This window comes from Equus przewalskii, chromosome 4 (assembly GCF_037783145.1).
Source record: "Equus przewalskii isolate Varuska chromosome 4, EquPr2, whole genome shotgun sequence".
Taxonomy (NCBI): domain Eukaryota; kingdom Metazoa; phylum Chordata; class Mammalia; order Perissodactyla; family Equidae; genus Equus; species Equus przewalskii.
In genome coordinates, this window is record NC_091834.1 from 84,195,055 (window position 1) to 84,209,916 (window position 14,862).

At 46.9% G+C, this 14,862-nt stretch overlaps 1 protein-coding gene and 1 long non-coding RNA gene across 6 annotated transcripts; one reads left to right on the plus strand and one right to left on the minus strand.

Annotated features, from left to right (window-relative positions):
• Positions 1-240: 240 nt before the first annotated feature.
• Positions 241-4,917, minus strand: LOC139082909 (uncharacterized). Of its 3 annotated transcripts, none has more exons than XR_011539262.1 (3): positions 4,722-4,917; positions 3,910-4,244; positions 241-1,577 (listed from the first exon to the last, which is right to left on the minus strand). It is a non-coding gene; the product is annotated as an uncharacterized lncRNA (long non-coding RNA). The 3 variants fall into 3 exon arrangements; XR_011539263.1 differs by having other exon boundaries at positions 3,910-4,178; positions 4,722-4,897; XR_011539264.1 differs by lacking the exon at positions 4,722-4,917 and adding an exon at positions 4,546-4,671 and having other exon boundaries at positions 3,910-4,178.
• On the plus strand, positions 3,154-11,616 carry SMKR1 (small lysine rich protein 1). 3 transcript variants are annotated; one of them, XM_070616584.1, is made up of 3 exons: positions 3,154-3,507; positions 3,885-3,937; positions 10,937-11,457. In XM_070616584.1, exons 1-3 carry the CDS (start codon positions 3,166-3,168, stop codon positions 10,938-10,940), a joined length of 399 nt encoding a protein of 132 aa, XP_070472685.1. In that variant the 5' UTR covers positions 3,154-3,165; the 3' UTR covers positions 10,941-11,457. The 3 variants fall into 3 exon arrangements, with proteins under 3 accessions (XP_070472685.1, XP_070472686.1, XP_070472687.1); XM_070616585.1 differs by lacking the exon at positions 3,154-3,507 and adding an exon at positions 3,632-3,770 and having other exon boundaries at positions 10,933-11,616; XM_070616586.1 differs by lacking the exon at positions 3,154-3,507 and adding an exon at positions 3,677-3,787 and having other exon boundaries at positions 10,933-11,616.
• The last annotated feature ends 3,246 nt before the right edge of the window (positions 11,617-14,862 follow it).

Consider the following 14,862-nt stretch of genomic DNA (forward strand, 5'->3'; position numbering starts at 1 on the left):
AACAAGCAGTTCTTGGAAACCACTAGGGCGTCTGAGAATTCAACTCAATTCTGGCACTATTTACCCAGAGATAGAATCAGATTCCACAGGTAAAGGGCTCAGTCCCACAGAACGCCCTCCAATTCAGATGCCAGTCACAAGCCCAGGTTGTTACCTGTATGTCTGACCCAATGGCTATAAATCAGAGGTTCCCACACCCACTCCCTGGGTTTGATTAAGTCACTAGAATGGCCCACAGAATTCAGGAAAACCCTTTTATTCACTAGATTACCAATGTATTACAAAGGATACGAATTGAAAGCCAGATAAGAGATACATAGGGCGAGGTCTTGAACAAAGTAACTTTTGTTTGTTTGGTGTTTGTGGAGCTTGGGGCCCTGCACAGTGGTACGAGGAAGTGTTCTGGTTCCTCAACATGGAAGGTTTCTGAAAAAGGGCCGAGGAGCTGTCCTTGTGGGTTTTTATGGAGGTTTCATTATGTAGTTATGATTGACTAAGTCATTGGCCACTGACAATTGATTCAACCCCAAGACTCCCTTCTCCTACCTGGAAACCAGGGGGTGGGACTGAAAGTTCTAATCTTCTGATCACAGGGCTATTTCTCCTGGCAACCAGCCCCCTAACTAGGGTGGGGTCCAAACGTCACCTTCATTAATATAACAAAAGTCACCTTTATGGCTCTCCTCATTTAGGAAATTGAAATTCCCAGGGGTTGGGAGCTGTGACACAGGAATTGTGGACAAAGACCAAATATATATGAGAAATATATTTTGGTCATCTGAATGACCAAATATATACTTCTTATAAATCACAATATCACGGAGGGGAAAAGGGCAGTTCTTTAGAGAGATATGGCTTGACAAGGAGTAAAGGAGGGCACACCAGCAGGTTTGAGCCCGGGTGACTGGACACAGGTGATACCATCCACAGACATAACTCAGGAGGCAGCTCAGGTAGGTGTGGGTGAGAGAAAGCTCTGGATCTGAGGAGAGAGGGAGGCATCAAAGGTGACTAGTTTATAGTTGAGTACCTAGATGGCTGCTGATGCCATTATCCAAAACGAAAAGAGATGCACACTGGCTATGAGAAATGTTCGACTTTAGATATGGTAAGGCTGAGGCTGCTAAGAGCTGACATTTTAAAATCAACTTTATGGAGGTATAATTAATGTATAATAAACCATTCATTTGAAGCATATAATGAATTTTGACAAATGCATACACTTGTGCAGGGCCACCTTCACGGGCATGTGACCAGTGGTCACACAGGATGCTACTCTCAGAAGGGCCCTGTGCTTGGAGTTTAATGCTATGAGTTCTCAGTCTTGAAATTCTTAATAATTTTATGTTTGAATTTGTGTTCTGTGAATGAAATCCAGTGGGACAATGGATGATGTCGGGGGGAGGGGCTTGGAGCCTGAGCTCCTGCTGAGTTTCATCTCCCGTCACTCGCACTCCCAAAACGCCAGCACACGGAGAGAGCAACACATGACATCTCAGCCATCAGGATGCAGGTGCTAAGCATCCCCCAGCACAGATGTTTCGCTTCCTCGGAGGTCACTCATGTGGGGTGGCAGCCTGTGGGAAGGGAAGATACCTGAGAAAAGACGTGTCCTTGTTCCCCAAAACAACATTAACTAGCAAATAAAAACAGCATCATAGATAGGTTGATAGAGACCACAGAAAAAGGCAAAAGTTTGATAACTTAGTACCTTTAGTGGCATTTTTTTCTTATTTCCCCATATTTTCATTTTGCATTGAGCCATGCAAATTATGTAGCCAGTACTGTACTGGTGTAACTACCACCACAATCAAGATGCAGAATTTTTCCATCACACCCAAAGTTTCCTCTTAACCCTTTGCAGAGTCACCCCCCAATCACAGGTCTGCTTTTGAGACAGCTGAATTGGAGGTTCAGGACTCTGGACCGCCAATGTGAAATTCAAGAAAAGCAGGGCTAGAACAGATTTGGGAGTGACCTGGATAGGGGTTAACCTGACAGAGTGGTGATGACTGGAAGAAGTCTAAGCAGGAAGTGTGGGCTGCCCCCATCCAGAAATTAAGAGAGGGGCCAGCAGAGGAGAAAGCCCAGGCAGAGGGCAGGAGATTTGCCACATCAAGCGCATATGGACTCATGAAAAAATTACCAAATGAAAAGTAGCTGGAACTTGGGTTTGCTTTGCTGATGAAGGATTAGGGAAAGCATATATATGAGAACCTGGTACGTAAATACTCCGCTTTGGAAGCCAGGTTATCAATCAAAAGAAGGCAAACAAAAAGCACCTTTTCCTTGCTCCGGGAGGCTTTCAGGACCCCATCCCTGCTTCCCCATTTCAGTCTCCTCCTCCTGCCTTGGGTCTGCAATGTCCTGTCCCCTGATCTTGGCATAGTTGACTATCATCCAAATGTCAGTTTAAAGCTCATCAGAGATACCTTCCCCACTCACCAACCTAAAAAGGCACCCAGCCCTCACATCAGTTTAATACACCCAATGTAAGACACCTGTCACACCTATCATTTTTAATGTCTGCCATGTCACCCGTTTTGACACCCCCCCCCAAAAAAAAACAAAACAAAAAGAACGATGAGTTTGTCTTAATCAGAGCTGAATTCCCAAGGCCTAGAACTGAGTGTCAGGCACATGATACATGCTCGATAACCGCTGTATAAAAAGGAATAAGAGGGCCTGGCCGGGTGGCATAATGGTTAAGTCCACCCGCTCCCCTTAGGTGGCCTGGTTGGTAGCCCAGATCCCAGGCGTGGACCTATACACGGCTTATCAAGCCATACTGTGGCGGAGTCCCACATACAGAATAGAGGAAGACTGGCACAGAGCTTAGCTCAGGGCCAATCTTCCTCACCAAAAATAATTAAAAATAAAAAAAGTTATGAGTCTTAAAAAGGAGTGAGAGTCCTGCTCCCACACCGTGTTCTTCCCCTGCAGGGAGGAGGCGGTCAGGACGAACCCGCAAGGCTGGAAGCGGAACTGCACCCACTCTGTCTTTTCTCGCCTAATCCCACGCGGGATATAAGAACTTCTTTCCAGGCCCTTTTACAAAACATTCTGTAAAGTTTGTACCGTTACAGGCTCTTTTACAAACATTTCCCCCCCACGTTATTCTCACTTCAACCCTCAAAGGCTTTATCTCATTTTCAAAAAAAAGTCATGAGGTCTTCTATGACTTCTCCAAGGCCAGCCAGCGAGCGGTCGAGCGCACACCGGGGTCGGCCCGCTCCACGGCCGGCTCCACCCCCGCCGAGCACCGCCCGCCGCCGGCCCTCGCCGGGTCCCGCGCCCGGACGCCCCAACTTGGACGCCCCAGCGCGGAGCGGGGCTCTGCGCTCGCAGCCGGCGGCGGCGGCCTCGGGGAAGCGGCCCAGCCAGCGGCGCGGCCAGCAGGGGGCGAGAAGGACGTTCGCAGGGAGGCAGTGCCGGTGCAAGGGCGCGTGCCGCGGCGGCCCGGCTCGGCCCAACGTCTGGACGCCAGGCGCGGTGTCCCGGCAACGGGTAAACAGTGCGCGGCCCGGCCCGGCGCGCGCCGCCCGGCGTTTGTGCGCGCGGCCCGCCGGCGCCCGCGAGCGCCGAGTTCCGCCGGCCCCGCGGAGTCATCGCCGGGCGGCGCGCAGCCCGCCGCCTGGGGTGCAGCGGCTGCCGGAGCCCCGCGTGGCGGCAGCTCGGTGGCTGGCTGCCCCTGACCCCGCCGGGCTCCGCTGAGCGTCTCGGCCTCCTGGCGCGGCGGCGCGGGAGCCGGTCCTGAGAAGCGTGGCGAGGTCCCGGGCCCGCGGCGGTTCGCGGGCGAGGCGCGGGGAGGAAGCCCGGGGCGCGGCGGGAATGGGCGCCGTCCCCGGGTAATGCGAAGAACTGGGTCTGTCTCCTTGTTTCAGGATTGGGAACCCATGCCACGCTCACCTGCTCAACTGAGAAAGGAGTTACCATGGTAATACGCGTCTTATTTAAGTAGAAGAGGTTCCCGGGCTCTAGTCGAGTTAGTTTCATGCCGTCCTGCCTCGTAGAGGCTCGCTTTACTAGGATTTGGTACCCACGCCTTCATCTCCTCTCGTGGTGGTTGGTGTCCAGCTCAGTGATCCGGACGCTTGGGGTAAAGATGAGGGCGGAGGGGGTTTCCCAGGTGTCCTGCGCACTCCGGCGGGACAGCCGCAGCAGAATCAGGCTAAGCCCTGTTTGTGAGATAGTTGTTTAGTCCGTTGGTTCTGTGAGCCACTTTCACACCCAGAAGATGGTTTCTATGTGGGAAATAAAGAGGCTGGTATATTGATGTGGACTCCAGGGCGCCAGTACCTGCTATGCCGACAGCGACGGGCCCAGGCACTTGGCTACTGCCGCCCTCCCTGGGTCCCGTGCGGGATTCTTTGCGGATTAAGGAGGTAGAAAGTGAGCCCTGAGGCAACCCGCACGGCCCGCCCTGGAGAGTGAGTCTCTCTTCCAACCCCAGTTTGAGGAAAGGCTTTGGAGGAGAGCTTGGGTTCAGGGAGTTCTTGCCTTTTATGCCCAGGAAAGCTCGCAACATCCTTACAGCCATCTCACCTCCAAGTCGCCGGCCAGGTCGCTCTCTGAATCTCATAGCTCCATTCCCAACTTCCCCCACCCCGAGTTTCTCCACCAGAGAGCGTCTTCAAACTGCGTTCAAAAGCTAGCTCTTTTAACCACTACCCTCTCCGCGCTTCCCAATGGCACGTTCATTCTCCTGGCCTCCAACTCACAAGCCTTGCTGTTCCTCAGCCCTCCTCCAGTCTCTGGCAACCTGCTTTCGCCGCCGCTGCTCGGGTCCTGCCCTCCTTTCCACCCGCCTGGCTTCTGGCAGTAGCCCACTACCTCGCTGCCCAGGGGCTGTCCATCTCCTTTGTCCTCCTTCCCTGACAGTTTGATCGTCCAGAATGCCTGTGACCTTGTAACCCCCACCCCAGGTCCTCAGGGACTTTTACTGTGTCAGTACTGCTCTCCTTGAACTTGGGGCTCAGAGTCCTTGGTAAAAGGGCCTCAACCTCTTAAGCTTTATCTACAGTATTCTCTGCTTTTTTTTTTTTTTAAATTGAAGCGTGGTTGATATACCAAATCCTGTTCTCTGCTTAAAAAAAAACAAACCCAAAAACATCCCACCCTAGACCCACATTCTTCTGGAAGCCTCCGGCACCTGCCTCATCTCTACCTTTCTTCAAGATCGACCCAGCTCAGAAGTACTTCCTGCTGCCCTATTGCTCCCCAAGCACCCATAGCCCTCTGCCCTTCGCCGAGCTTTGCCTTACTCCTCACCCCCACTTGACTGCAGTGTAGAAAAGTGTTTGGTAAATCTCTGTGTTCCTTCCGGTTCATTTCCTGTAAAAGCACTAAATGAATCTCTCTTGATATAAAGTGAGAGTCCTGCCGGGGTTACTTCACCTGGTTGATATCGCCATTTCTTTCAGAGCTCAGGGAACTGAAGCAGAATGGCTTAATAAAGCCGTTTAAGTTACTGGCTTCCCACTGCTCCTTGTGTAAAAGGTCAAACACCTTAGCTTCCAAGGCCTGCAGGCCAGAGTTGCACCCTGCCTGTTTTCCAACCTCAGCTCCTCTCACTAACCGCCTTGGTTGCCTATGGGCTGGCCACATTGACCTTTTTTTTGATCCCTTCAACTGTGCATGTTTTCACCAGCCTCAGAGCCTTTGCACATGCTGTTTGCTCTGCATGGGAATTCCCTGCCCCTCAGCCCACAGACCACTCTCAGGAACCCTCTTCCTTCCCATCCCAGACCAGTCTCTCCCTGCCCTTCCTATGTCCTCATAATGCCACGTGCCCTGGGTTCTTCCTTCGCAGCATAGTTGGTGAGTATATGTGTTTGTGATTAGGTAACTAGTATCTTTCTCCCTCACTAGACTGTAAGTCTCATGAGGACAGGAGCCCAGATTTGCTTTGCTCTCCATCTAACACAGGGCTTGGTGCACAGTAGGTATTTTTAAAATATTTGTTGAATGAATGAAGGAGACATCTTAAAATTCAGAAAAGCAGAAATCTATACTTGCTTTCTAAATCCTGGGTCTGCGTTGTAGCTGAGTTGCAATTTATTCACTCAGCAAATATTTATTCATCCCTACTGTGTGCCGGACATTGGTCTAGGTCCTGGGATTTCAGCGGTGAGCTCATAGACAAAACCTCTGGTGAGGGAAACATACAATAAAGACATAAACAAAAAAAATATTGTTAAATAGTGAAGAGTGTTTAGGGTAGGAGGTAGAGAGTGATGCTGCTGGGAGGGTTGTCAGGAGACCATCTATATCTCCTCCACCTTTTGCCTGGGACAGCCCCTGTTTCTGTTTGTTGAAGTGTCTTGGTTTGGGCAATAAATGATATGGTCAGCCTAGTCATAGATAGAATATAGACATGGTGTCTGGGAGGTTTTCTAAAGAGGTGATGCTTGGGCAGTGATCAGCACAAGGAGAAGAAATACGTCGTGTCCCCTGTGAAGGCCTGCAGGAAAAGGAGGCAGCAGGAGGAGCTTGGCAAGTTCGGGGACTGGAAGGCAGGCCTGCGTGGCTGGAGCCAGGGGGTCCTCACTAAGGCCTTTGGCGGGTGTTAAGTCAGGTGCTGCGTGTTCTGAGACCAGGAACAGCCAGGAGCTACGGAGTGGCCTAGAACCAGCCAACTGGCTCCGAAACTGAAAATTTCCACCCTCTTACAATAATTTCTTAATAGATTTATTGAGTTACAATTGATGTATAACAAATTGCACATATTTAAATATACAATTGGATAACTTTGGTGTATGTATGCACCCCTTAAGCCATCACCGCATTTTAGATAATAAACATGTTGATCACCCCCAAAAGTTTCCTTGTGCTTCTCTGTACTCATTCCTTTTCTCTTGCCCCTCCCTGCGCCTCGGCATTCCTCTCCCACACAACCACTGAGCTGTTCTCTGTCTCTGTAGGTTGGTTTGTAATTGCTAGGATTTTATATCTATGGGGTCATACAGTATGTATTTTTTTTTTTTTTTTGGTCTGGCTTCTTCCACTTTTTAATTCTTTTGAAATTCACCTATGTTGTAGCATGTATCAATAGTTAGTCTTTTTCATTGCTGAGTAGTATTCCATTGTGTGGTTAGACCATTTGCCCACTGTTGGTTTATCCATTCACCCACTCACAGACTTTTGGGTTGTTTCCAGTTTTTAGCTATTAAAAGTTAAAGCTACTATGAACATTTGTGTGTAAGTCTTTGAACAGACAGGTGCTTTCATTTCTCTTGGTAAATGCCTAAGAGTGGAATGGCTGGATCATATGGTAGGTGTGTGTTTAATCACTTAAAAAAACTGCCAAACTGTTTTCCGAAGTGGCTCTGTCATCTTAGATTTCTACCAGCAGTGTGTGAGACTTCTATTTCCTCCACATCCTCACCAGCACTTGCTGTGGTCGGTCTTTTTAACTTGAGCCATTCTAAGAAGTATGTGGCCATATCTCATTGTGGTTTTAACTGCGTTTTCCTAATGACTTGATGTTGAGTATCTTTTCATGTGCTTCTTGGCCATCTGTAGATCTTCTCTGGGGAACTGTCTAAATCTTTTGACCATTTTTTATTGGGTTGTTTTCTTACTGTGTTTCAAGAGTTCCTTATTCTGGATATAAAGCCTTTATCAGATAAATGATTTACAAGTATTTTCTCTCAATTTGTGGCTTGGCTTTTCATTCTCTTAACAATATCTTTTTAAGAGCACAAGTTTTTTATTTTTATTATTTTTAAATTTTATTTATTTGTTTATTTATTTTTTGAGAAAGATTAGTCCTCAGCTAACTGCTGCCAATCCTCCTCTGTTTGCTGAGGAAGACTGGCCCTGAGCTAACATCTGTGCCTGTCTTCCTCTACTTTATATGTGGGACGCCTACCACAGCATGGCTTTTACCAAGCAGTGCCATGTCTGCACCCGGGATCCAAACTGGTGAACCCCGGGCTGCCGAGAAGTGGAATGTGCGAACTTAACCGCTGCACCACCGGGCCAGCCCCAAAGTTTTTTATTTTGATGGTGAATTTATCAATTTTTTTCTTTCATGGGTTGTGCTTTTGGTGTCATATCCAAGCAATCTTTGCCTACCCCAGGGTCACAAAGGTTTCCTCCTATATTTTCATCTAGAAGTTTTATCATTTTTGGTTTTATATTTAGGTCTATTTTGAGTTAATTTTTGTATGTGATGTAAGTGTGGATTGAGTTTTCTTTTTTAGCAAATGGATATTCATTATTCCAGCACCATTTGTTATAAAAATTATCCTTGCTCCACTGAATTGCTTTGGCACTTTTGTTGAAAATCAGATGTTCATATATGTGTGTATCTATTTCTGGACTCTTTATTCTGTTCCATTGATCTATTTGTCTATCTTGACACCAATGCCACGATGTCTGGATACTGTAACTTTGTAATAATTCTTGAAATAAAGTAGTATTAGTCCTTCAACTTTGTTCTTCTTTTTCAGTCCTTTGCATTTCATATGAATTTTAGGATCTTCTACAAAAAGATGAGAACTTTGAATAAAAATGTCAAACCTCTATCCTATGTCCTTTGAATTTCCATATGAATTTTAGAATCAGTTTGCCAATTTCTACAAAAAGATGAGAACTTTGAATAAAAATGTCAAACTTTTGTGTGAATTTTAGTTCTCAAACCATTTTAGAGATTAAAACCCACAATTTTTTTTGAGGTTATGGCAGGTAAGTCAAGTGTGGTTGACATGCAAAAAAGTATAAAATTGGAAAGAAAGCCAAGACCCAAATCTTTAAGAGCTTCTGGCAGGGCACACCCCCAGCCCGGGGGCTGTTTCATCAGGAGATGTCCTTATCACATGGGCCTTCCTATTGTTTCTTTTCATTTGGATTTCCTCACAGAAGCCAGACCACTTCTCCTCTTCATTTCTGGGTTTTGTATCTAGGAATTTACTCCGTTTCACTTAACAAAAATGCATGTTAATGTTTTTAACGCATTGACTCTTTCTCTTTGTTTAGCTCGGGACATTTTTAAAGTGAGATGCTATGAACAGGACATCTACTTTATACAAATATTTAGCCTTTGCAGGCGTCCCTGATAAGTTATACATTCCTGTCCCTTTCCTAGAAGAGACACTTTCTAAATAATACGCTTCCGTTGGTTATTTTCCCTGTGGGTGGATCCGAGGACAGAGAGAAGTCACTCAGGTTGTGCAGCTCTAGCAAAGATTCGGAGCCTTTTTATTCCCTGCTCAGGATAACATCAGTTCCTTTCCCCCCCAACCCCCCAGGGCAGTGGCATGGCGGCACAGCTGTGGCAGGAGCACAGGCGATGAGCCTGGTGGATGCTGGTTTGCACTGTGACCTTGCTCTGCCCCTGCTTTTCCATTTTTAAGACGGGAAAAAATACCTACTGACGCAGGGTGGGTGAGCCGAGGAGTCGAAAGAAAGATTTCTTGGACTCTCAAGATCTGGCAGTAGTGCTCTTTTATTTAGAGAATAGTGTAGCATGGGGAAAGGACCCATGGGCAGGCAGAGCTGGTGCGTGGGGACAGGACCCACGGGCAGTCAGAGCTCCTGCTGCTGCCCCGAGTTGAGGGTTAGGGCTAATTTTATAAGGCATGGGTATGTGAATCATCTCTTTACAAGACAAAGGAAAGAACATGAAAAAAAGTTAAAATGGTATCAGTGCAGGTGGGGTCTGGTCATTGGGTGATCCCATGATTTTTAGACAAGAATCAAATCAGATTAAGTAAAGGTTAGAAAGGTTAGAAGCCACCACCCTAAATCAGTTACATGAGATTGCCAGACAGCAATCAACTTAAGTTCTTGCCTTCCCCATTAAGAGTTTCTAGGGACAAGGTCATCTCCCTTCTTCTTCCTGGTACAGAGAGGGAGGCACCTTTTACAGATAGAGATTTACCTTACAAATGTAAATGTGTCCCAACAAAGGGCAAGTTCCATTCCCCAGAGCCTCCTTCCCTGTCCCAGTTTATCGAAAGCAATCAGCCCAAAACAATCCCGATGCCAAAGAGACATATCTTGGGGTGGCCAATTTCAGGTCCCTACAAGGTCATCCCCCCTTCCTTCACAAATGCAAATATCTCTCAAAGAGCAAGCAAATTCCAAACCTAGGAGCTTGCTTCTCATCTGCAGTTTTTTAAAATTAACCAGCCTGAAATCCTCATCACCTACCTTCCTTGAAATACAGCTCTGAGGATTAGCGGTGATAGAGTGATGGCAACAATCCTTTATCGAGTGCTTGCTTCATGTCAGACACTGTGCTAAGCGCCTCACATCCGTGTCTCTGTCCTCATGACTATGAGACCACATAACAAGGGTCAAAATATATATTTGCATCCTGTTTGTCTAATAGGTTTTGAACTGAATTTTTATTATGAAAGTTTCCATACATACACAAAAATAGAATAGTAAAATGAATCCCCATATATCCATTTCTCGGATTCAGAAATTATCAGGATTTTGCCACATTTGCTTCATCTGTGCTTTTTTGGGGGTGGGGAGGGGGAAGCTACAGTATTTTAAAGCAATTCTCAGACCTTCTTTCACTTCATTCCTAGAGATTTTAGTGTGCATCTCTGAAAAGTGTAAACATTTTCTTCCGTTACCCAAGGCCATTATCAGACCTAACAGAATGAATAGTTCCTTGATATTATCAAATTTCCCCAATTGCCTAAACAATGTCTTTACAGCTTGTTTGTTCCAATTAGAATAGAGACAAGGTCCACACATTGCATGAGGTTTGGGTCTCTTTTAATCTGGGGTGCTCGATACACGTGTGTTCAGTTAAATTGCATGTGACTTCTCCTACTCTGTGCAAAAGTTTTTTTGGTGACAATTCTTTCCTTTTAGGAAATTTTTTTTCTTAAGTTCAGTAGGAAATGTTGAAAATTATGTCAAAGTTATAAAAGCTAATTTTCGCCCCATGTATATACTTGTCTTTGAAAGCCAGGTAAAGAGAAGAGAGGAACAGGCCGGGGCAAGTCTCACGGGAAGAAGCAGAAGAAACCTGAGGTGGACATCCTGAGCCCAGCCGCCATGCTCAACCTGTACTACATTGCCCACAACGTCGCCGACTGCCTGCAGCTGCGCGGCTTCCGGTGGCCCGGCGCTCCCAAGGCAAAGAAGGGGAAAGCCAAGACTTAAAGGATGGCATTGCACAGCGTAGCTCTGTTACAAAGAACATAACATGGGGAAGAGAAATCGGGCTATTACAACCACTGCAAGCAAAATAGACTTTCCTGCAGATCACTTGAGATGCAAGCTAAGTGTGCTTTTCTAAGTGTGATAGTTAAGGATAAAGAAATGCACGTTACTTCCTCCGCTAAATCCAGGTATGGTTCGCCACTTTGGTTTTTCAGAAGTCAAGGGGAAAAAAGTCTGAGTAATTCCTACGTGGCGTGGTGGAATTGAGAGGACTCTAAAAACTGATTGTAATTTGGGGTCAGAATTAAACCTTGCTCTCCAGAGGCAGTTCTAGCTTGCATGAGTTGTTTTCTTTTGCCAAAGGGGCTTTGTTATTTAGAGAAGACATGGCAAAAAGCACAGGATTTGCTTATGAACATCTCCCTCGGGAACTGTTTTCTTTCCCCGTCTTTTTCAAGAAAAATAATAAATATCTTGTTTCTGTAATTTTCTTCTCAGCAGTCTGACTCTTGTCTGAATTGAATTCGCCACAGATACCAGTGGCGACTGAGATTGTCGCTGTGCTCTGGCCTTGCTGGGGCGTGTAAACAAGTGAGGCCAAGAGCTGACAGCAGTCAGTGGTTGGGGTGCAGGGGGAAGGGAGCAGGTGAGCGCTCACCCCTCTTCTATTTCACCTGACTCTTCTCCCTCTTCTCGACGTTCTCTACACATCTTCTTCCCACCTTCTGCAGGCTCCCTTTTAAACTTGGCTGACCCTGAGTTATGGACTTGGTGCTAGGAATTTACCATGGGCATTCTGCTGATATTCCAGATCTCCCTCACCTGTGAGGAGGCACCTAAGAGAGAAAACTGCAGTTCTTTCTCCTCGCCCAAAAGGCCCAAACACCCCAAATGTGACACTTGGAGGGAAAGACATTTTTTGGTATAAACACCATCTCTGAATCACTTGGCATCCTGTACCTGCTCCTGCTCTGGCTCCTGGCACGTGTGGTCATCACTTCCCCTCCACACACACACACACTGACACCTGCCCTGTTGTCTCCATTCGCAGCTGTGAGACATTTTTCAGTGTAAACATCATCTCTGAATGACTTGGCATCCCATCCCTGCTCCTGCTCTGGCTCCAGGCACGTGTGGTCATCACTTCCCCTCCACACACACACACTGACACCTGCCCTGTTGTCTCCATTCGCAGCTGTGAGCCCGAAGATGACTCCTGTAGGCAGCACCTGTCCGAGGATGCTCTGGTTTGTCTGACTGACTTATAATGAAGCCGCAAGTTGCCTTGTGCGGATCTCAAAGATTCATGGAGCTTGCTAAGGGAGGCTGCAACCCAGGACTCAGGAATTCATACATAGCAGAGAAAAAAGGAAGTTACGTGAAACTCTGTACTAGAGAAGTGGGGGGACTGGCCCAGTGGTGCAGCAGTTAAGTCCGCATGTTCTGCTTCGGTGGCCTGGGGTCCGCCGGTTCGGATCCCGGCTTGGCATGCCATGCTGTGGTAGGCATCCCACATATAAAGTAGAGGAAGATGGGCACGGATGTTAGCTCAGGGCCAGTCTTCCTCAGCAAAAAGAGGAGGATTGGTGGCAGATGTTAGCTCAGGGCTAATCTTCCTCAAAAAAAAAAAAAGTGGGGTGCTCGTAATGCAGGTGAATTTGTTGGGGATGACACTCGTCTGGCTGGACCGTCTGTGCAGAGTCGGTGTGAGCCCTTGGCTGGTTGCCAGAGGAGCTCTCGCTCCCTTGGGTGAAGGTTGGTGCTTCTCCTAACCTGAAGGGGAGCCTTTCTGTTCTCTGTCTGCAGGCTTTAGAAACAGGGAGCACCTACCCACTCTGCTCAAGGCTGCTGGGCTGGATCCAAGCACTTTCTGTTTGGGAACACACTATCTAGTTCAGTCCTTCTCAAACTTGAGCGTGTATCATGGTCACCTGGAGGACTTGTCAAAGCACGGATTGCTGGACCCCATCCTTAGGAAGGGTGGGGTTCGAGACTCTCCATTTCTGCTAAGCTCCCAGGTTAAGCTGCTGCCACTGGACCACACACTTGGAGAAGCAGTGCTCCGCTTGATGCTGCCTAAGCAGGTGCCAAAAGTGTGGTTGAGTCTTTGAAATTGTAGGATGTCTGAGGCTCTTCTCTGCCCTACTTGGGTTCAGGAGCTCGTATTTCAGCAGTTGTGTTCATTGGGACTTTGGGGAGGTGGCCCCCGCAGAGCATCCTTCTGATCTCATCCACAGCTCCGATAACATCATTTAGGGGACTATGGAGACGTGACAGTCAGCAGACATCTCCAGGAAAAGGAGAGCATCTGGAAGGGGAAATGCTTTCTTCTTCTGAGATGGTTGAGTGATGAGCAGAAAGGACTGTAAGCACTGGAATAGAGGCACTGCTAGTCCAATTCGATGAGGCACGGTGTACTCAGTTTTGCACCCAGTTTTTAGCAGAGTAACTGAAGGCTGTTTTAGCCACATGCTCATTACAACCCTGGGGTTCTGAGAGAAGCCATTAGGAATCCCGAATTAAATAGCTACGGTGGTGTTATAGTATATGACACAAACTATCACATACAAGCTATATAAAAGTTGACGCATTTTACTTTGAGAGAAATTAAGTTTTTTTGGTGAAACACCACATTTAAAACTTTTTTCAACAAAATTATCTCATTTCAACAATTTATTGAGCATCTCTTATGCTTGGCACTGGGAAGATAAGACACAGTTCCTGCCCCCAGGGTTCCGGCCTGGTGAAGGGGGCTGTGGCATAGGTTCCATTGTGATGGAAGGTGGTTAAGTTTCTATTTCACTTTCGATAAAACACATTCATCGTACAACTTAAGAAGGTGATTAAGAGGAGAGCAAGACTAAGAGACCTTTATAGGACATCTGGAGGGCATCCGATGATAAAACAATCCTTGAACACTGCTGTATTTATTTCACCTAAACCCAAATCGGCAAGGATCCTGACTCTTCCTGGGGTGAGGATTCAAATGGGAGCTTGTGAAAGGAGCCGTGATGAGAAAGTCCACACAGGCCGTGCGCTGTCTGTGGGAGGCAAGCCTCCTTGCTGTGAGGCTACGGGCGTTTTCGTGAGAACATGAGGCCTGAAGCAGGGCCCCATGGAGTTCAAAAGTGGGAGGGAAGGGATCGGTGACTATGGGAACATGCAAAACGTGCACTGAGAGGAAGGGAGATTTGCAATAGCATGTGGATAGAGGACACTTTTTAGAATGGAAGTGCCCCTTGCAAAATTGATGACATAATAATCAAAAAGAGAGACAACAGCAAGTGTTGGTGAGGATGTGGAGAAAATGCAACCCTGTATGTTGCTGGTAGAAAGGTAAAATAGTGCAGCTGCTGTAGAAAACAGTTTGGCAGGTCCTCAAAACGTTATAAGTAGAGTTATTGTATACCCAGCAATTCCACTCCTAGGTATATGCCCAAGAGGACTGAAAATATACATTCACACAAAAACTTGTATATGAATATTCATAGCAACATTATTGCCAACTGCCAAAAAGTGAAAACAACCCAAATGTCCATCAACAATGGCTAGACAAAATGTAGTCTGTCCATGCAGTGGAATGTTATTTGGCCATAAAAAGGAATGCAGTTCGGATATGTGCTACAATGTGGATGAACCTTGAAATCATTGTGCTAAGTGAAATAAGCCAGACACAAAAGGTCACATCTTACATAATTCCATGCATATGAACTGTCTCCGATAGGCAAATCC